At 40.9% G+C, this 23186-nt stretch overlaps 1 protein-coding gene across 3 annotated transcripts; it reads left to right on the top strand.

Moving 5' to 3' along the window:
- The first annotated feature begins 10856 nt into the window (after positions 1-10856).
- On the top strand, positions 10857-20717 carry LOC130367624 (2-acylglycerol O-acyltransferase 2-like). 3 transcript variants are annotated; one of them, XM_056570187.1, is made up of 7 exons: positions 10857-10957; positions 14879-15232; positions 16537-16715; positions 17235-17439; positions 17556-17730; positions 17823-18022; positions 19857-20717. In XM_056570187.1, the coding sequence occupies exons 2-7, from the start codon at positions 15139-15141 to the stop codon at positions 20009-20011; spliced, it is 1008 nt and encodes a 335-aa protein (XP_056426162.1). In that variant the 5' UTR covers positions 10857-10957; positions 14879-15138; the 3' UTR covers positions 20012-20717. The 3 variants fall into 3 exon arrangements, with proteins under 3 accessions (XP_056426162.1, XP_056426163.1, XP_056426160.1); XM_056570188.1 differs by having other exon boundaries at positions 10868-10957; positions 15135-15232; XM_056570185.1 differs by lacking the exon at positions 10857-10957 and having other exon boundaries at positions 13116-15232.
- Positions 20718-23186: the final 2469 nt, after the last annotated feature.

Genomic DNA, 23186 nt, shown 5'->3' with positions numbered 1-23186 from the left:
TTACATGTTCTGTACACTTTACCTGTATTACTGAAGTGTATGCACTGACTGGTGTCTGGTAGCGCCCCCTACAGTACAGGGAGGTATTACATGTTCTGTACTTTACCTGTGCCAGGGTTAGCTGCTCCTCTGGACACCAGGTGAGGGCGACTCCATGTTACTTTTTTAGGACATTGTACAGGACCCTGAAGAAGCTCCTGTCCTCTACATAGACCAGTGTTTCCCAAGCAGAGTGCCCCCAGCTGTTGCAAAACTACAACTCCCAGCATGCCCGGACGGCCTTCGGCTGTCCGGGCATGCTGAGAGTTGTAGTTTTGCAACAGCTGGAGGCGCCCTGGTTGGGAAACACTGAAATAGACAGTGATTTACAGCTCCCAGCAGATCTTTCTTACTTTTATATGTAAGGATTTGCTTTATCTCTATTAGTTATCTACTTATTTTTCTTTAATCCTCACTTTTTCCTATTTTTGGATGACATTTTGGATCTTTAGAACCAATTACCAGGTTTCCATAGAGTTCTGGTCTCAACATACAATGGATTCAACATACAATGGTCGTCCCAGAACCAATTAATATTGTAACTTGATGGACCACTGTATATGGGGGGAGCCTAAGAGGGGTCCCATAGGTCACCCTGTAGATCACATGGTCACTGGTACCTTCCCTGGTGACAATCACATGACAACATCTCTTATAGGTTTAACACATTATATGTACCACTGGCGGTGATATATATATATACAAGACATAGGTGAGTGAGGGCCCAGGGGTCACAGGATGGAGTCTGCCGGACAGGGCAGCTGGGGGTACAGGGGTGCAACTCCTGTACTGGGTCACCACAGTTGGATGTCCGATGAACCTCAAGGCCACTTAGATTGGCCAAGTATGGCCGACTGTGGCTTCATAGTTGGCCATCTTTAGGGTGACAAATTTGGGCCGAAAGGCAGACGAGAAATATAGACTGAAAACTCAAAGGAGGTGATGAAATTTAGGTTGACACCAGCAGAGAGTTGTGAGGAAACGAGACACGAAGCGCCAATATTAGGAATAATGTCCCAATACGGAACCGCACAGAGATATTTCATCACATATTGTTACCACACGATGAGAAGCGAGCGGCCATATACTGTAACATAAGCTCTATATAACCTCCGGCGTTCTGCAGACAAGAACCAGTTGACCTAGAATCACCAAGTTGTGATCGGAGATGTGGGCGGCCGGGGGGGCGGGGGCGAGATTTCTGGGCTACAGATATTGTTCGGGAGGAAGTGGCCGCCTGACCTCTATATAATGTGACTAGAGATAGACTGAGATTCTATAATACCAGAGGGGTCATGTGGATTATATGGGCTATATCCTTTCTTCTCTCAGGTGAACAAATATATTCAGGTTATTGACATAAACGGGGAGATTAATCAAAACCTGTCCAGAGGAAAAGTTGCTGAGTTGCCCATAGCAACCAATCAGATCGCTACTTTCACTCTTGGAAAGGCCTCTGCAAAATGAAAGAAGCGATTTGATTGGTTGCTATGGGCACCTTAGCAACTTTTCCTCTGGACAGGTTTTGATTAATCTCCTCCATAATTTATATCTCCTGTATATAGTGAAATGGACCGTGCTGGTATAACCTGGGTATATACTGTATATAATATATATGTACAGCTGGTATAAGTTATATATCTCCTGTATATAGTGATATGGACCATGCTGGTATAACCTGGGTATATACTGTATATAATTATATATGTACAGCTGGTATAAGTTATATATCTCCTGTATATAGTGATATGGACCATGCTGGTATAACCTGGGTATATACTGTATATAATATATATGTACAGCTGGTATAAGTTATATATCTCCTGTATATAGTGGTATGGACCATGCTGGTATAACCTGGTATATACTGTATATAATATATATGTACAGCTGGTATAAGTTATATATCTCCTGTATATAGTGATATGGACCATGCTGGTATAACCTGGGTATATACTGTATATAATATATATGTACAGCTGGTATAAGTTATATATCTCCTGTATATAGTGATATGATCCATGCTGGTATAACCTGGGTATATACTGTATATAATATATATACGTACAGCTGGTATAAGTTATATATCTCCTGTATATAGTGATATGGACCATGCTGGTATAACCTGGGTATATACTGTATATAATATATATGTACAGCTGGTATAAGTTATATATCTCCTGTATATAGTGATATGGACCAGGCTGGTATAACCTGGTATATACTGTATATAATATATATGTACAGCTGGTATAAGTTATATATCTCCTGTATATAGTGATATGGACCATGCTGGTATAACCTGGGTATATACTGTATATAATATATATGTACAGCTGGTATAAGTTATATATCTCCTGTATATAGGGATATGGACCATGCTGGTATAACCTGGGTATATACTGTATATAATATATATGTACAGCTGGTATAAGTTATATATCTCCTGTATATAGTGATATGGACCATGCTGGTATAACCTGGGTATATACTGTATATAATTATATATGTACAGCTGGTATAAGTTATATATCTCCTGTATATAGTGATATGGACCAGGCTGGTATAACCTGGGTATATACTGTATATAATTATATATGTACAGCTGGTATAAGTTATATATCTCCTGTATATAGTGATATGGACCATGCTGGTATAACCTGGGTATATACTGTATATAATATATATGTACAGCTGGTATAAGTTATATATCTCCTGTATATAGTGATATGGACCATGCTGGTATAACCTGGGTATATACTGTATATAATATATATGTACAGCTGGTATAAGTTATATATCTCCTGTATATAGTGATATGGAGCATGCTGGTATAACCTGGTATATACTGTATATAATATATATATATATATATATATATATATATATATATATATGTACAGCTGGTATAAGTTATATATCTCCTGTATATAGTGATATGGACCATGCTGGTATAACCTGGGTATATACTGTATATAATATATATGTACAGCTGGTATAAGTTATATATCTCCTGTATATAGTGATATGGACCATGCTGGTATAACCTGGTATATACTATATATAATATATATGTACAGCTGGTATAAGTTATATATCTCCTGTATATAGTGAAATGGACCGTGCTGGTATAACCTGGGTATATACTGTATATGATTATATATGTACAGCTGGTATAAGTTATATATCTCCTGTATACAGTGATATGGACCATGCTGGTATAACCTGGGTATATACTGTATATAATATATATGTACAGCTGGTATAAGTTATATATCTCCTGTATACAGTGATATGATCCATGCTGGTATAACCTGGTATATACTGTATATAATATATATGTACAGCTGGTATAAGTTATATATCTCCTGTATATAGTGATCTGGACCATGCTAGTATAACCTGGTATATACTGTATATAATTATATATGTACAGCTGGTATAAGTTATATATCTCCTGTATATAGTGATCTGGACCATGCTGGTATAACCTGGGTATATACTGTATATAATTATATATGTACAGCTGGTATAAGTTATATATCTCCTGTATATAGTGATATGGACCATGCTAGTATAACCTGGTATATACTGTATATAATTATATATGTACAGCTGGTATCAGTTATATATCTCCTGTATATAGTGATATGGACCATGCTGGTATAACCTGGGTATATACTGTATGTAATTATATATGTACAGCTGGTATAAGTTATATATCTCCTGTGTATAGTGATATGGACCATGCTGGTATAACCTGGGTATATACTGTATATAATATATATGTACAGCTGGTATAAGTTATATATCTCCTGTATATAGTAATATGGACCGTGCTGGTATAACCTGGGTATATACTGTATATAATTATATATGTACAGCTGGCATAAGTTATATATCTCCTGTGTATAGTGATATGGACCATGCTGGTATAACCTGGGTATATACTGTATATCATATATATGTACAGCTGGTATAAGTTATATATCTCCTGTATATAGTGATATGGACCATGCTGGTATAACCTGGGTATATACTGTATATAATTATATATGTACAGCTAGTATAAGTTATATATCTCCTGTATATAGTGATATGGATCATGCTGGTATAACCTGGGTATATACTGTATATAATATATATGTACAGCTGGTATAAGTTATGTAGCTCCTGTATATAGTGAAATGGACCATGCTGGTATAACCTGGTATATACTGTATATAATATACATGTACAGCTGGTATAAGTTATATATCTCCTGTATATAGTGATATGGACCATGCTGGTATAACCTGGGTATATACTGTATATCATATATATGTACAGCTGGTATAAGTTATATATCTCCTGTATATAGTGATATGGACCATGCTGGTATAACCTGGGTATATACTGTATATAATATATATGTACAGCTGGTATAAGTTATATATCTCCTGTACATAGTGATATGGACCATGCTGGTATAACCTGGGTATATACTGTATATAATTATATATGTACAGCTAGTATAAGTTATATATCTCCTGTATATAGTGATATGGACCATGCTGGTATAACCTGGGTATATACTGTATATAATATATATGTACAGCTGGTATAAGTTATATATCTCCTGTATATAGTGATATGAACCATGCTGGTAAAACCTGGGTATATACTGTATATAATTATATATGTACAGCTGGTATAAGTTATATATCTCCTGTATATAGTGAAATGGACCGTGCTGGTATAACCTGGGTATATACTATATATAATATGTACAGCTGGTATAAGTTATATATCTCCTGTATATAGTGATATGGACCATGCTGGTATAACCTGGGTATATACTGTATATAATTATATATGTACAGCTGGTATAAGTTATATATCTCCTGTATATAGTGATATGGACCATGCTGGTATAACCTGGGTATATACTGTATATAATTATGTACAGCTGGTATAAGTTATATATCTCCTGTATATAGTGATATGGACCATGCTGGTATAACCTGGGTATATACTGTATATAATATATATGTACAGCTGATATAAGTTATATATCTCCTGTATATAGTGAAATGGACCGTGCTGGTATAACCTGGGTATATACTGTATATAATATATATGTACAGCTGGTATAAGTTATATATCTCCTGTATATAGTGATATGGACCATGCTGATATAACCTGGGTATATACTGTATATAATTATATATGTACAGCTGGTATAAGTTATATATCTCCTGTATATAGTGATATGGACCATGCTGGTATACCCAGGTTACACCAGCATGGTCCATATCACTATATACAGGAGATATATAACTTGTACAGCTGGTATAAGTTATATATCTCCTGTATATAGTGATATGGACCATGCTGATATAACCTGGGTATATACTGTATATAATTATATATGTACAGCTGGTATAAGTTATATATCTCCTGTATATAGTGATATGGACCATGCTGGTGTAACCTGGGTATATACTGTATATAATTATATATGTACAGCTGGTATAAGTTATATATCTCCTGTATATAGTGATATGGACCATGCTGGTATAACCTGGGTATATACTGTATATAATATATATGTACACTCTCTATATATATGTATATTCTCTCAGGTTCAGTGTTGCCTTGGGATGTCTCCCAGTGGCCAGAATCCATTCATGTCTATGAAGGAGATCCTGTTGTCCTCCGCTGCTCTTTTAACCACGTAACATCGGCTGCCACCTTCTCATGGTCTTGGAAGAATGTCGTCATCTATGAGTTTATGACCATAGATGGGACCAAGGAGAACAATATCACAAAGCTGGGTGACCCTCGTGTGTCCCTCAACACTGATTTGTCAGGCAGAAGCCAACTAACTATTAGTAATGTGACTTTTGAGGACAGCGCCCTTTATATCTGTGCAGTCACAATCCACAGTCCTCTTCCTATAACCAACAGGAACGGTAATGGGACCCTGGTCATGGTCAATGTTGCAGAAGCGGCCATTACAGGTTGGTGCCATTCTAATTTCCGATAAGGTCAAGATGTACATTTTAGGGGAAGGATTCCCAGGAGAAATTAGTATCTTATGATTTTCCGATTTATCCTCTTAATACCACCTTCAACCAAAACCGATACCTCTATGGCCCCATCTTCCGGGAACTCATATAAAATCAATTCCAGGACTAATAATATAATAGTGTTCTCTTATGTGGTGGACCGGCTACCTGAAACCAGTGCCGGGGTGTGACTGTATCCTTGGCACCTCCTTTAGCTATACCCCCGTTTGCAGTACTTCTGATGGATAGTAGGGGGCAGCACTGGCAATACCTTCCCACAATCATTTATGATTGGGTTGTGTTTTGTAGAAGGTCTACTGGTCCTCCAATGGCTGCCTCCGTCTCATGGGTCATTGATCCTCACAACGACAGGGAGATCTAGACAAGTCACCTACTGACAGCCAAAATAGTTGTAAAAACGTGCATGGCCCCTCTTAGCAACCCTCCTTTCTCAAAATGATGACTTTAACTGGTTAAAAAATATTCACATCCTGGTTGTTTTTTTTTGGCAACATCCTTCCCAAATCCAGAGGGGCTTGGGTTTATCCAGGTATGTGTTTGTGTATGCCTATATGCCATCCTCTTCTCACTTGCACCCATCACACACAATCACACAATGCTGTGTACTGGGCTACGTGCCAGTCACGGCTGATTGAATGCATTAGGCTGGCACAAGCCTCCCCTGTTGATCTGACCCTGGGTGGCATGATGAGAGGTGCTTCGCTGATGACTTGTTGATCCGGCCGAATTACACAAATAAAACCTTCAAAAATATGCAGTGTAGAACACGAAGGACCGAATGAAAAAAAAAAATATATATATATATATATATATGTATAAAAAATGTATAAATAAAATGAAAAAATAATAAAAATATATATATATATATATAAAAAAAAAAAAAAATATATATATATATATATATATATATATATACCGTACATATATATATATATAAAAATTTTAAATAGAGAAACAGCAATGCTTCAGCTCACCCCAGGTGCGCACGGACAGAGCGCGGACCTCGCCCAATTGAACAGCAGAAGAAAGAGGAGTCCAGCGTCCAGAAACTCGGAGGATAATATTATATTATCCTCCGAGTTTCTGGACGCTGGACTCCTCTTTCTTCTGCAAAAATTTTAAATATAACAAAATTATAAATATATATATATATATATATATATATATATATATATAAAATAAAAAAATAAAAAAAAAAAAAATTTATACATCAGGTTCTTGTGTTGTTAAAGAATGAGACAAAGATAGATCAGCAAAACAAACTAAAATTGTTGAGGGGGAACAAAACTAATTGTAGAGAAGAAAGATATTCTGGATCCGGCAATTCTGTAAAACATAAAAATGTATTCGTAATCCAAAACATTAAAATCTTGCATACAAGCTTTTTGTGCATCTTATAAGGCAAATACACATTAAAACCCTGTCCTATCGCGGCGGTCCCTGCAGCCATCAACGGCCGGGACCCGCGGCTAATACCCGCGGCTAATCAAAGCTGACCGCCACGTCTGAAGCGAAAGTGACACTAACCCGGCTGCTCAGTTGGGCTGTTCGGGACCGTCACGGTGAAATCGCGGCGTCCCGAACAGCTTACAGGACACCGGGAGGGACCTTACCTTCCTCCTCAGTGTCTGCTCTGTGCCGGGATCCCCTGCATGGCCGGCGCTCTCCTTCGTCGTCATCACGTCGTCGCACACACCGTCTCGTCATCCAATAGGAGTGGCGTGCGTAGCAACGCGATGACGGCGACGGAGAGAGAGGATACCCAGCAGCAGAGACGTTGCCCGGACAGCCGTGTGCAGTGTTATAGGTCCTTATGGGATAACAATGATCAGTATAAAAGATCAGTGTGTGCAGTGTTATAGGTCCCTATGGGATAACAATGATCAGTGTGTGCAGTGTTATAGGTCCCTATGGGATAACAATGATCAGTGTGTGCAGTGTTATAGGTCCCTATGGGATAACAATGATCAGTGTGTGCAGTGTTATAGGTCCCTATGGGACCTATAACACTGCAAAAAAAAAAGTGAAAAAAAAAAAAGTTAATAAAGATCATTTAACCTCTTCCCTATTAAAAGTTTGAATCACCCCCCTTTTCCCATAAAAAACAAACAAACAGTGTAAATAAAAACAAACATATATGGTATCGCTGCGTGCATAAATGTCCGAATTATAAAAATATATCGTTAATTAAACCGCACGGTCAATGGCGTGCGCGCAAAAAAATTCCAAACTCCAAAATAGTGCATTTTTTGTCACTTTTTATATCATGAAAAAATGATTAAAAAGTCATGAATCAATAAGTCCGATCAATGCAAAAATTGTACCACTAAATGTATGTATGCCCCATAGACGAAAAAATAAATAAGTTACAGGGGTCAGAAGATGAGAATTTTAAACGTATACCGTATATACTCGAGTATAAGCCGACCCGAGTATAAGCCGAGACCCCTAATTTCAACCCAAAATCCCAGGAAAAGTTATTGACTCGAGTATAAGCCTAGGGTGGGAAATACCTCATCCCCCCCTGTCATCATCCAGACCCGTCATTAACATCCTCATCATCCCCTTGTCATCATCCCACACATCCCCCCTTCATCATCCCCTTATCTTCCCACACATCCCCCCTTCATCATCCCCTTGTCATCATCCCGCACATCCCCCCTTCATCATCCCCTTATCATCCCGCACATCCCCCCTTCATCATCCCCTTATCATCCCACACATCCCCCCTTCATCATCCCCTTGTAATCATCCCACACCCCCCCCCTTCATCATCCCCACCCCCCTTCATCATCCCCACACCCCCCCCCCTTCATCATCCTCTTCTCATCATTCGCCCTCAGTGGTCTTCAACCTGCGGACCTCCAGAGGTTTCAAAACTACAACTCCCAGCAAGCCCGGGCAGCCATCGGCTGTCCGGGCTTGCTGGGAGTTGTAGTTTTGAAACCTCCGGAGGTCCGCAGGTTGAAGACCACTGCGGCCTTCAACATCATCCAGCCCCCTCTCACCCCCTTTAGTTCTGAGTACTCACCTCCGCTCGGCGCTGGTCCGGTCCTGCAGGGCTGTCCGGTGAGGAGGTGGTTCGGTGAGGAGGTGGTCCGGGCTGCTATCTTCACTGGGGGCGCCTCTTCTCCGCGCTTCCGGCCCGGAATAGAGGCGTTGCCTTGACAATGACGCAGAAGTACGTTGGCAATGAACGCACCTCTGCGTCGTTGTCACGGCAACGTGACTATTCTGAGGCCAGGCCCGAAGCGCTTAGAAGAGGCGCCCCCGGTGAAGATAGCAGCCCGGAACCACTATCCCACCGGACCACCTCCTCTCCGGACAGTCCTGCAGGACCGGACCAGCGCCGAGCGGAGGTGAGTACTCAGAACTAAAGGGGGTGAGAGGGGGCTGGATGATGTTGAAGGCCGCAGTGGTCTTCAACCTGCGGACCTCCGGAGGTTTCAAAACTACAACTCCCAGCAAGCCTTGCTGGGAGTTGTAGTTTTGAAACCTCTGGAGGTCCGCAGGTTGAAGACCACTGCGGGTGGGGGAGTTCACTCGAGTATAAGCCGAGGGGGGTGTTTTCAGCACGAAAAATCGTGCTGAAAAACTCGGCTTATACTCGAGTATATACGGTACATTTTCCTGCATGTAGTTATGATTTTTCCAGAAGTCCGACAAAATCAAACCTATATAAGTAGGGGATCATTTTAATCGTATGGACCTACAGAATAAAGAGAAGGTGTCATTTTTACAGAAAAATGTACTACGTAGAAACGGAAGCCCCCAAAAGTTACAAAACTGCGTTTTTTTTTCCAATTTTGTCTCACAATGATTTTTTTTTTCCGTTCCGCCGTAGATTTTTGGGCAAAATGACTGATGTCATTACAAAGTAGAATTGGTGGCGCAAAAAATAAGCCATCATATGGATTTTTGGGTGCAAAATTGAAAGAGTTATGATTTTTTAAAGGCAAGGAGCAAAAAACGAAAATGCAAAAACGGAACCTCCCCCCCCCCCCGGTCCTTAAGGGGTTAAGGAAGTACTCTGCCGCTAAACATGTTCTCCCCTATCCAAAGGATAAGGGATAACATGTCTGATTGCGGGGTCCGCCCACTGGGGACTCCTGGGCACCCCAGTCATCCAATGCACAGAGAGAACTCTGCTCCGTGCCGATTGACTGGCAATCATAGCCGCCACGCCCCCTCCATTCATGTCTATGGGAGGAGGTGCGACGGCTGTGTACTAGTCATGAATGGACGGGGGGGGGGGGGCATGGTGTGAAGCACCAGGCTTCCATGACTGTAATGTCACGGCGCCGGTCCGGAGATCGTGGTGGGGGGGGTCCCAGGGGCCTGACCCCCCCCCCCCCCCCCGCGATCAGACATTTTATCCCCTATAACATGTCTAGCTGCGGAGTACCCCTTTAAGGACTGGTTTGGGGACCACTGCTGGTGAGGTCATTGCAAAGCTCATCATCCATCTTGAGCGCCCCGTTGGCTTGGGAATGGAATATACTGGTGATCCAGATATTGGCACCGGTCATGGCAACGGGCATGAATAGTCGTAGCCTTGTTGTATAAAATATAAGGCAATGAGGTACAAACTTGTGACCACTGGTGGAGCGTCCAGGAAAGTTACCCCACACATGGGGCTCACCCTACAGAACACAGCCCCCCCTCCGCTATATGCCCTAACTATATACTGTATACGTAATACACTGCGTATAGTTTAGTCATTTATCTTTTTTTATTTTTATTTAGGAGCCTCATCAACTCATCCGGAAATGTTGACTTTCCCGTCATCCCACCGCAGTGTAAAGTCTCTCCCTGCACCCGTCTGCCTCATCCTCTTCCCTGCCTTCGTGTGTATTGTCTTGTGTATTTATATAGGAACCTGGATCCATGTGAAATGAGGGGTTAGAATGAAGAAATATGGGTCTTTGCCGCCATTACATTTTGCATCAGAAGTTTAAAAAAAAATCAATTTTTCATTTAATAGTTTTTTATTCTCTGTTGTTATATATATATATATATATATATATATATATATATATATATATATATAAAACAATTTAAAAAAAATTTACGAAATTTTAATTTTTTAAAACATCTGATAATTTTTTTTTATATAATATACACAATAGATACAATTGTATTTTCTTTTCTGACATGTACAGTGTATATATATATTTACAACTTGTGATATCTCAGAACCGTTTAGACCAAGCTGTGGACCTCCAGATGTTGCCGTTGGCTGTCCGGGCATTCTGGGACTTGTAGTTATGTAACATCTGGAGGTCCGCGGTATGGAGACCATTGGTTTAGACCATACACCCCTAATGATGACAACACTCCTTGGTGATTTTTTGTTGCCCCATGAGTTGGCGGTCATTTTGGAATTTTTGTCGTTGTAGGAACCTATTGAAATTTACCACAGTTTGTGGGGTACCAAATATCACCATGGCCCCCGAGCCTAACCCTATAGACCAAATTAGGTATAAAGGAGCCTGATTCATAACCGATCTGTACACTAAAAAAATCCTAATAATAATAGGAAACACACAGATCAGTCAGTAGATGTCCTGCTTTCTGATGATTTCCAGGTAGAAAAGCTTGGAAGTAAATGAACAGCCACCTATATCTATACCACCTATACCACCTATACTACCTATACCACCTATACTACCTATACCACCTATACCGCCTATACTACCTGTATCTATACCACCTATACCGCCTATACTACCTATACCACCTATACCGCCTATACTACCTATACCACCTATACCTCCTATACTACCTATACCACCTATACCGCCTATACTACCTATACCGCCTATACTACCTATACCACCTATACCGCCTATACTACCTATACCACCTATACCGCCTATACTACCTATACCACCTATACTACCTATACCACCTATACCGCCTATACTACCTGTATCTATACCACCTATACCTATACCGCCTATACTACCTATACCACCTATACCGCCTATACTACCTATACCACCTATACCACCTATACTACCTATACCACCTATACCGCCTATACTACCTATACCGCCTATACTACCTATACCACCTATACCGCCTATACTACCTATACCACCTATACCGCCTATACTACCTATACCACCTATACTACCTATACCACCTATACCGCCTATACCTATACCACCTATACTACCTATACCACCTATACTACCTATACTACCTATATCTATACCACCTATACCTATACCGCCTATACTACCTATACCACCTATATCTATACCACCTATACTACTTATATCACCTATACCGCCTATACCTATACCACCTATACTACCTATACCGCCTATACTACCTATACCACCTATATCTATACCACCTATACTACTTATATCACCTATACCGCCTATACTACCTATACCACCTATATCTATACCACCTATACTACTTATATCACCTATACCGCCTATACTACCTATACCACCTATATCTATACCACCTATACTACTTATATCACCTATACCGCCTATACTACCTATACCACCTATATCTATACCACCTATACTACTTATATCACCTATAACGCCTATACTACCTATACCACCTATATCTATACCACCTATACTACTTATATCACCTATACCGCCTATACTACCTATACCACCTATATCTATACCACCTATACTACTTATATCACCTATACCACCTATACTACCTATACCACCTATATCTATACCACCTATACTACTTATATCACCTATACCACCTATACTACCTATACCACCTATACTACCTTTATCACCTATACTACTTATACCACCTATATCTATAACACCTATTTTACCTATACCACCTATACTACCTATACCAATACCACGTATACTACCTATACCACCTATATCTATAACACCTATACTACCTATACCACGTATACTACCTATATCTATATTACCTACACTATACCTATACCACCTATACAACCTATACCTATACCCTGTATACTACCTATACCTATATTACCTACACTATACCTATACCACCTATACATATATCATCTATACTATCTATACCTATACCACATATACTACCTATACCTAAACTACATATACCACCTATACATATATCATCTATGCTACCTATACTACCTATACCACCTATACTACCTACACTATACCTATACCTATACCACATATACTACCTATACCTAAACTACATATACCACCTATACATATATCATCTATGCTACCTATACTACCTATACCACCTATACTACCTACACTATACCTATACCACCTATACTACCTACACTATACCTATACCACCTATACTACCTATACATATATCATCTATGCTACCTATACTACCTTCACTATACCTATACCACCTATACATATATCATCTATACTACCTACACCTATACCACCTATACCTATACCACCTAAGCTACCTATACCGCCTATACTACCTATATCTATACCACCTATACCTATACCCCCTATACTACCTATACCACCTATATCTATAACACCTATACTACTTATATCACTTATACCTATACCACCTATGCTACCTATACTGCCTATACTACCTATATCTATACCACCTATACCTATACCCCCTATACTACCTATACCACCTATATCTATAACACCTATACTACTTATATCACTTATACCTATACCACCTATGCTACCTATACCGCCTATACTACCTATATCTATACCACCTATATCTATAACACCTATACTACCATACCACCTATATCTATAACACCTATACTACCTATATCTATACCACATATACTACCTATACCTATATTACCTACACTATACCTATACCACCTATACTACCTATACCACCTATACATATATCATCTATACTATCTATACCTATACCACATATACTACCTATACCTAAACTACATATACCTATACCACCTATACTGTCTATACACCTATACCACCTATAACAATACCACTACCACCTATAATACCTATACCACCTATACCTATACCACCTATACTGCCTATACACCTATACTACCTATACCACCTATACCAATACCATCTATACTACCTATACCACCTATACTACCTATACTACCTATACCAATACCACCTATACCTTTACCACCTATACTACCTATATCACCTAAACCTATACTACCTATACCACCTATACCTATACTACCTATACCACCTATACCTATACCACCTATACCTATACTACCTATACTACCTATACCACCTATACCAGCCACCTATATGTCAAAGATGGAGTGATCATTCCAATGTTTTCCTGTGACTCTATGCCTATGTCGGGAATGTTAGTGCCATCACTTAGGCACCAACACATGCTGGTGCCAGTCCATACATGTAGATTGACATGTCCATGGCCTATTGGATAATGATTATATTGAGATACTTGCTGCCTCAGTCCAGAAGGCTTGTTTTGAGGCTATACTGTGTAGTACCCATGCTGTATTCAGAGCTGCCATCAGGGCAATACTGATAGTACAACCTTCAGGGGCCTGGGCCAAAGGGAACCCATGTTGCTGACTCTGCCCCCTTCCCCTACCTTACCTGGAGGCCCAGAAGGTTTAACAGTATGGGGCCCCTCTGTTGGCAGTCCTGAGTTGTAGTGTCTAGATGACCAGGTGCTGGATTGGTGACATTTCTCTGTATATGTTCATATTTCTCCACTTTTTTATGATTTGATGACTTTTATGTTGCTTCTTCTCCCCCCTCACACACATACTCGTAATACTGTGAAATCTCTTGCAGACGTTGCGTCTGTCCCTATCCCCCTGTTGGCTCTGCTTCGTATCTTTCTCCACTCTGCTACATCTTGTGCCAATCATTTCCCAAGCCCTCAGCGGTGGCACCAGCCAATGACTGGGTGATCTCAGGAGGAGGTGACCTTGGGCTGGGCCCCTGGGGAGAGTTGAGGCCCAGTTATATATTGCAGGGATGAGACTCCTCGTCCTCTCTGGTCCCCTCCTTGGTCATCTCCTGTATCTCCTCCATCTTCCCCTATAAGAACCATGTGGATCCAGTTTGCCCCATTGAACGTTCCCCTGGACAGGAGGCTGCAGACGGCGGCGGTGCTCCAGTGGACCTTCTCCTTCCTGGCTATGGGTGAGTTCCGCACGACATGTCTTCTCCTGGTATTTGGTCATTGTGCTATGGACATTTTATTCAGGAGGAGGAGAACATCCCATCCAGGGTTATACACTTATCTTATACTGATCTGGAGTTATATCCAGAGCTGCATTCAGAATTCTCCATTTGAGTCTGTATGGAGCGTGCTCTGCTGTGGTGCATTATGGGACAAGTAGTTCTCAGTTATAATCTGTTCACACACACGTCATGGAGAGAAATGATAGACATTTACTGGCTTTTAACTCTCTAACCGCTGATCATTCACATCAGATCTAGTGTTACTTGCAGTACCTTGTGTGACCACATGGAGTGCAGACATGTAGTGTACAGTGTAGTAAACTATTTCGGAGACGTGGTGGACGTGATATCACTGGTTCTACCCCAAATATCCCCAGGATGTCTGGAATACATAGAATGTATATCAAATGAAGGGTTACTCTTATTTTGTCTCTCTTATTCTCTTTCTATCTCTTTTTCTTTTTTTTTTTCTCCCTTCCTTCCTTCTCTTTATTTTTCTTTCTCTACGTCGCTCTCTTTTCTCTTTTTCTCCTCTTTCTCTCCTTCTCTCTCCTCCTCTCTCTCTTTTTCTCTCTTTTCTCTCTCTCTTCTCTCTCTCTCTTTTCCCTTTCTCTTTTCCCCCTCTCTTTTCTCTTTTTCTCCTTCTCTATTTCTTTCTCTCTCCCTCAATTATTTTTTCTTTCATTGTGTTTCTTTCTTTCTTTCTTTTCTTCTTTCTCTCTCTTTTTTCTTTCTCTCCTTCTCTCCCTGTTTCTCTCCTCATTCTCTCTCTCTCTATTCCTCTCTCTTCTCTCTCTCCTATCTCTCTCTCTCGCCTTCTCATTCCCCTTCTTGCTCTTTATCTTCTTCTGTTTCTATCTCCCTTTTTCTCTGTCTCTCTCTTTCATTCTATCTTTCTTTTTTGTTCTGTGTCTCTTTTATTCTCCCTCTTTCTTTCTTTCGTTCTTTCTCTTTCTTTTTTTCTATATTTGCCCTTTCTCTCTCCTTCTTTCTCTCTATCTATTCTGCTCTTTCTCTCTCGCTTCTTTCTCTCTCTCTCTCTCTCTCTCTCTCTGTATCTATTCTTCTCTCTCTCTCTCTCTCTCTCTCTCTCTCTCTCTCTCTCTCTCTGTATCTATTCTTCTCTCTCTCTCTCTCTCTCTCTCTCTCTCTCTCTCACTCTCTCTCATTTTATCTTTCTATAATGTGGGGTTCCCTTTACCCTGTAGTAGGTCTATTGGATGCAGTAACGTGCACTTCATATCCTATCTCCTGTTTTTCAGCACATATCTGTCTCGTTCTCTACATCCTCCTGTTCTGCTCCCAGTACTGGGCCCTGGCTCTCCTCTACTCTGTATGGCTCTATATAGACTGGGACACCCCATCCAAGGGAGGCCGCAGGTCGGAGTGGGTGAGGAGATGGACTGTGTGGAGATATTTTGCCAACTACTTCCCTATCAATGTGAGTAGAACAGGCACCAATACAAGATCTGCTGATATTTACAATGTTCATCCCTTGACCAACCTAACATGATCCCATGGCGCCTGTATTCTGAGGTTTCTCGGTCTTTGTGTGTCATTCAGTGACAGCCATAGACCCTACAGAGCTGTCGGGCCACGCTACATAGCAGTTTAAGAGCTGACTTAGATGGTCCCTATATTTAAAGGAACATTTTGTATGTTGGCTGCCATGTGGATGTACCTACACAAGAGCTGGAGGGTCTAACCAAATAGGCCACATGGCCAATCTAGGTCCTACCTTATATAGGACAAAGCAGGAAAGAGACTGTATTAACTCATACGTAGGTCAGGTGACCAATGACCAGACAAAATTTTCCATAGCTGTACGATTACAACTTCTGGCAATGTAGGAAGAGCAGCTCTGGAGTACAAACTGCTGTTCTGATTCTTATAAAAAGAAAGATGACATTTTAAGTAATATGTATTTTCTAAATTCTCATAACCAATCCCTGTCTTACAGCTGGTCCGGACAACCCCTCTTGACCCTCGCCACAACTATATTTTTGGCTTTCATCCTCATGGGGTTCTTGTGGTTGGAGCATTTGGAAATTTTTGCACAGAAGGAACAGGATTTTCAAGTCTTTTCCCAGGTCTCACACCACATCTTTTAATGCTGCCTGTCTGGTTCCGGGTGCCATTCTTTCGGGAATATATCATGAGTGGGTGTAAGTAGACTATCAAACCCCTCCCCATTGATTTGGGGACTCCTTTCGTTCCTGTCTATGGTTCAGGGTGGGATTTTACATATCTCTCCTCTCATGGTTGATATCCTCAATTTCAGGTCTTGTATCCTCCGACAGAACGAGTGCATGTCACCTCCTGTCTCAGAAGACCTCAGGGCAAGCTCTGGTCATAGCAGTTGGGGGTCCTCCTGAAGCTTTAGATGCAAAACCTGGAGAACTTAAACTTCAAATCCTGAAGAGAACCGGGTTTATTAAACTGGCCTTGACCCATGGGTAAGAAAATGGAAAATGAACATGAGAAATATGATCTAGGGGACTCCTTTACTTCTTGTTTTTAGTGTACTCATGTTCCCAATTCTACACAGGGCTCATTTGGTCCCGGTTTTATCATTCGGAGAGAACAACCTCTACTATCAGGTCAACAATCCACCTGGATCTCTGCTTCGCACCACCCAAGAGAAAATGCAAAAGATTTTAGGACTAGCAATACCTTTGTTCCATGGCCGAGGAGTGTTCCAGTATAGCTTGGGCCTACTTCCCCATAGAAGACCAGTTTATACAGTGGGTAAGTCGAATACTTATCTCACATAACAGTGGATACTGCCATCAACATTAACCCATTTATTACCAGCCATGTTGACATTTCATGTGTGTTTTTTCCTGAAAACAAAGTTATTAATGTGATCTTGTCCTCTGACCTAGATAACATTGTTCTAGAAGTGTTCTGTAACCACATGTGTAAATTTTATGCTGTTCTAGAACCCCAAACAGGCAAATGTCACTGTTCTACACCTACATATGTCATTAGTATGTTATTCTGGAACCCCCGAGCATGCAGATCTATGAGGTCCTCTAAGTGGCTCTTTTCTCTGGAATCCCACTGATCAATATCATATTGTTTATGCGACCTCATTTGTCAGTGAGGCACCAGACCTAAAAAAAATAGTGTCCTAATCCAAACCCGAAAAGCGAGAACCCAGACTAGAACCATGCTGTAATTTTGATTCCAGATTAGACCCCAAAATTGACTCACATTTTAGAGCCTTAAAATAACATAGACCAATAAGTACATTAAAATCCCAGACCAGACTCCTGAATGCATTTAGACCCCAGACGGTATCGAGTCAAAGAACATGTTCCGGTCTCATCAAAACCAGGACAACAGCAACAGATGGGCACAATCTTCCTGTTCTGTACAGATCACTTCCAAGCAGTTTCCTCACTTTTATCATCGGCAGGATTATAGTTATAGATGACACCGGTATATAGATAAGAAGGGTCCACACACTAGCTGATGCTTACAGATAAGCCTCCCCTTCCCTGTATAATGAGCTCTGAAAAGGTCACAAAGCATGCCCAGTAACCTTTCACATTCCAGTGAATGGGACAGCTATTGCCTATTATTGCCTATGTCCGTGGGGTCTGCTGTAAAGAATATCTCCAAATGCTGTTAAAAACAGCTGAGGCAAGGTGGCAAAAATGTACAGAAAGTGAAATATAACAAAATTACAATTATAAAATAGGAACAGATAATAAGAAAAGAATATGTTTCAGTATCTCGGTCTAATCAGTAGGACATCAAATCTAGGTGAGACATTCCCTTAAGGCTGGCCATAGACTTTCAATAATACTCTGCTGAATCAACAGTTATCCCTCCCGACCTTCCCATACATGTGGATGTTTAGTATGGCCGAATGTTTATGTGTTCTCTATAGAAAGAGTAGGGGTAAGCTGCAGCCAGATATCTCTGATGTCAGCTTATTCCTCGCATAATACAAGGTTTGGGTGGCAAAAATCCAACAAGCCAAACCCTTCTTACTGTCGGGAGTCAGGAGGTTGCCATATGCCTTAGAAAATCAGACAAATCTACTGAATTTGTTGAGTTCGGCTGACATTTGTCTAACGTGTATGGGCACCTTTAGACCGTAAAGTAAATTCAGACCCCAGACCAGACCTCATATTGCCATTCCTTATTCCTGGTTTCTCTCCACTTCTGGATACCACTACATACAACATCATGAAGCCAGCTGGCATCAGGACCTTAGAGGTGAGGTGACGAGAGGTGATGAGGACCTGGGGGCAAGGAGCGGTAGGTGATACCGGCTGGTTATCTATTCGATATACTCCAGACGATAACAGCCACCTGGTACATTTTACAACTCTGTTCAAGAGTTCTTCTAAAAACTTGCACTTATCTATCCCTTGTGTTGTCAGTGTGCCATTGATAAGGAGGCCTACCCATTGGGGCCGCTGCTTTTCATGTGGATGTGGCTCATAGAGTTGGAGTTGCCAACTGGGACCCAAAGCCTATGAGGCCTGACATCATCAGTATGTAGCTATATTTCCATGTACTAGTATTTGTAGGTTCCATATCTCCTCATCTCTATTGTCTCTTTCAGTGGGGTCTCCTATCCCAGTGGTAAAGAATCCTTCTCCTTCCCCTGAAGATATTGCGTCCCTCCACGCTCTCTATGTAGAGAAGCTAAAGGATCTATTTGAGACCCACAAGACGAAATATGGCATTGAAAAAGACCGTCAACTCGTGCTCTGCTGAGGTGGCTATAAAGTTTAAGATGTGATATATATATATATGTGACTGAGTCTACCGAGGGGGGAGGACCTCTTGAAGGATCCACGTTCTTGCCTGCTACTGTAGAAGAAGACCTTTGGAAAGTACAACATGGACCATCTCTAGCAAAATTGTTAACTATGTTTCATGTCTTAGTTCCCGCAAATGTTAGTACCTTTCTGTGGATGGTAGACGAGGAACTCATAGATCAATAATCCTATTATTATGGACTCTCAAAGGCATGCAAGAATTCTCATCTTGGCCAATCTCATACATTCAACACTCTAGGGGTGGTAAGGCTAAGTGGTTGCCAGATATCTCTGGTATCATGGGAGACTATATGTGATTTGGTAGTCTAGGCTATCGCCCCCTTACCCTGAGCTCATTTCCTGAAGAAGAACGCGCCCTAAAAGTGCCAACTACTGTATATGCTTAGGAGAAGGGATGAAAAACACAGGGGGCGCTCCCTGGTGAGGTGTATCCACTGGTGGGTACCCTACACCACACCCAAGTGATATACCAACCTTAGAGGTCACTGTTCTGGACTGTGCCGTGCTTGAGAGGGTGGAGATACTTGAAGTTGCTGGCTGCTGCACTCTTAGGCTGGGTTCACATGACGTTTTTCCCCATACGGGAGCGCATAAGGCAGGGGAGAGTTAAAAACTTGCGCTCCCGTATCCCTGCGAATGCGGCCCCGTATGTAATTAATTTCAATGAGCCGACTGGAGTGAACCGGTCGGCTAATTTTTCTCCATATTCGGTTTTCTACCGGACCTAAAACCGTGGTTGACTACGGTTTTAGGTATGGTAGAAAGCCGCTTACGGGAAAAAAGGAGCCGACCAGTTCACTCCAGTCTGCTCATTGAAATGAATTATATACGGGACCGCATATGGGAGCACAAGGTTTTAGCTCTCCCCTGCCGTATGCGCTCCCGTATGGGGAAAAACGTGATGTGAACCCAGCCTTACCGGTATCGGGTCACCGAGGGTGGTGCCCGATAGAGGACAAAGGGAATTTAGATAAGAAAAAGCTGGTTCGGCAAGGTGCTGCTCAGTGTTCGGTCGATAAAGAAGGCCTCGAGTAGCACAGGACAATAAAAACTTTGTTGATGTAGCAGGGACAACGCGTTTCGGCATCCACTGATACCTTCCTCAGGTCCACTTACAGTTCCCAGTTGTAGTATTTGCTTTGCGCTGGGTTTCTGGAAAGGAGTCCTGTTGTGTTTCTGTGCCGTCTCGATTTCTTTAACGGTGGGTATTTTACCTGTTAGAGCTTCCCCCCATAGAATCGACCTAGATGATGGTGCCTTACTCGCTTGTGATTCTAACATTACCCAAGATACAGTGAGATCATTATGCCATCATTTTTGTCCCGGGGTGAGCAGTGCTGCTCGGTAGTAGATTAGCAGGTCGGGGCAACACAGTCCTCCTTCTTATTCTGGCAAATATAGGATCCCAGATGATGTTCTAGGTTTCCTATTTTGGCAAATATATCTCATAAGAATTGATTGTAGATCTCTAATAGTTGCTCTTGAGATTTTAATAGGGAGGTTGCTAAAGATTTTAACCACCGCCATGCGGCCTATCCATGAAATTGGGATCCTAGAAGAATTTACTATATCTGTTTTTAACTGTATTTTTAAAGGGGTACTCCGCTGGAAAACTTTTTTTTTTTTTTTTTTTTTTTTTAATCAACTGGTGCCAGAAGGTTAAACAGATTTGAAAATTACCTCTATTAAAAAAAATCTTAATCCTTCCAGTACTTATTAGCTGCTGAATACTACAGAGGAAATTCTTTTCTTTTTGGAACACAGAGCTCTCTGCTGACATTTATGGACCGGGCATTTTTCGGTTTTTGCTCTTTCTTTTTTTCCTCTTTACCTTTAAAAAATCATAACTCTTTAAATTTTGCACCCAAAAATCTGTATTATGGCTTATTTTTTGCGCTACCAATTCTACTATGTAATAATATCAGTCATTTTACCCAAAAATCAACGGCAAAACCGGAAAAGAAATTATTGTGTGACAAAATTGAAAAAATACAGCCATTTTGTAAATTTTGGGGGCTTCCGTTTCTACGTAGTACATTTTTCGGTAAAAATGACACCTTATCTTTATTCTCTAGGTCCATACGGTTAAAATGATCCCCTACTTATATAGGTTTGATTTTGTCGTACTTCAGAAAAAAATCATAACTACATGCAGGAAAATTTATACGTTTAAAAATGTCATCTTCTGACCCCTATAACTTTTTTATTTTTCCGTGTTCAGGGCGCTATTTTTGCATTGATCTGACTTTTTGATCGCTTTTTATTCATCTTTTCATGATATAAAAAGTGACCAAAAATACGCTATTTTGGACTTTGGAATTTTTTGGCGCGTACGCCATTTACCGTGCGGTTTAATTAGCGGTATATTTTTTAAATTCAGACATTTCTGCACGCGGCGATACCACATATGTTTATTTTTGTTTTTATTTACACAGTTTTTTATTATTATTATTATTATTTTTTATTAGGGGAAGGGATAATTCAAAGGGTTAATGATTTTTTTTACACTTTTCTTTTGCAATATTATAGCCCCCATAGGGGGCTATAACATGGCATTTACTGATCTTTAACTGTGTTCAATGCATCTCCATAGGGATGCAATGATCAGTGTTTTCGGCGATTGATTGCTCAAGCCTGGATCTCAGGGTTGAAGCATTCAATCGGCGATCGGACTGCAGGAAGGAAGGTAAGAGACCTTCCTCCTGTAGTACAGCTGTTCAAGATGCTGCGATTATACCGCGACGATCCCGAACAGCTCCCTGAGCTAGCCGGCACTTTTTAGTGGCGGGTCCCGGCTTCACTATGACGCCGGGCCCGCCGCGATATGATGCGGGGTCACCGTGGGACCCTGCGTTATATCACGGGAGCGGGACCAAGGACGTACTCATACGTCCTTGGTCCTTAAGGAGTTAAGAACTGTCCAGAGTAGGAGAAAATCCCCAAAGTAAACCTATACTTCTCTGGACACAGTTCCTAAAATGGACAAAGATGTCGGTAGAGAGCACTGTGCTCAGCAGAGAGCTCTGTGTTCCAAAAAGAAAAGAATTTCCTCTGTAGTATTGAGTAACTAATAAGTACTGGAAGGATTAAGATTTTTTTTTTATAGAAGT

This window comes from Hyla sarda, chromosome 4, assembly GCF_029499605.1.
Source record: "Hyla sarda isolate aHylSar1 chromosome 4, aHylSar1.hap1, whole genome shotgun sequence".
Taxonomy (NCBI): Eukaryota; Metazoa; Chordata; class Amphibia; order Anura; family Hylidae; genus Hyla; species Hyla sarda.
Note: the sequence above shows the minus strand (reverse complement) of the source record. Positions and strands in the feature narration are given on the sequence as shown.

Excerpts from the sequence above, each read along its gene's own strand:
- LOC130367624 (XM_056570187.1), top strand. The coding sequence starts at position 15,139 with ATGTGGATCCAGTTTGCCCCATTGAACGTTCCCCTGGACAGGAGGCTG. Across the intron at positions 17,440-17,555 it reads GGAATATATCATGAGTGGGT|GTCTTGTATCCTCCGACAGA; the intron begins GTAAGTAGACTA and ends CCTCAATTTCAG. Across the intron at positions 17,731-17,822 it reads AAACTGGCCTTGACCCATGG|GGCTCATTTGGTCCCGGTTT; the intron begins GTAAGAAAATGG and ends AATTCTACACAG.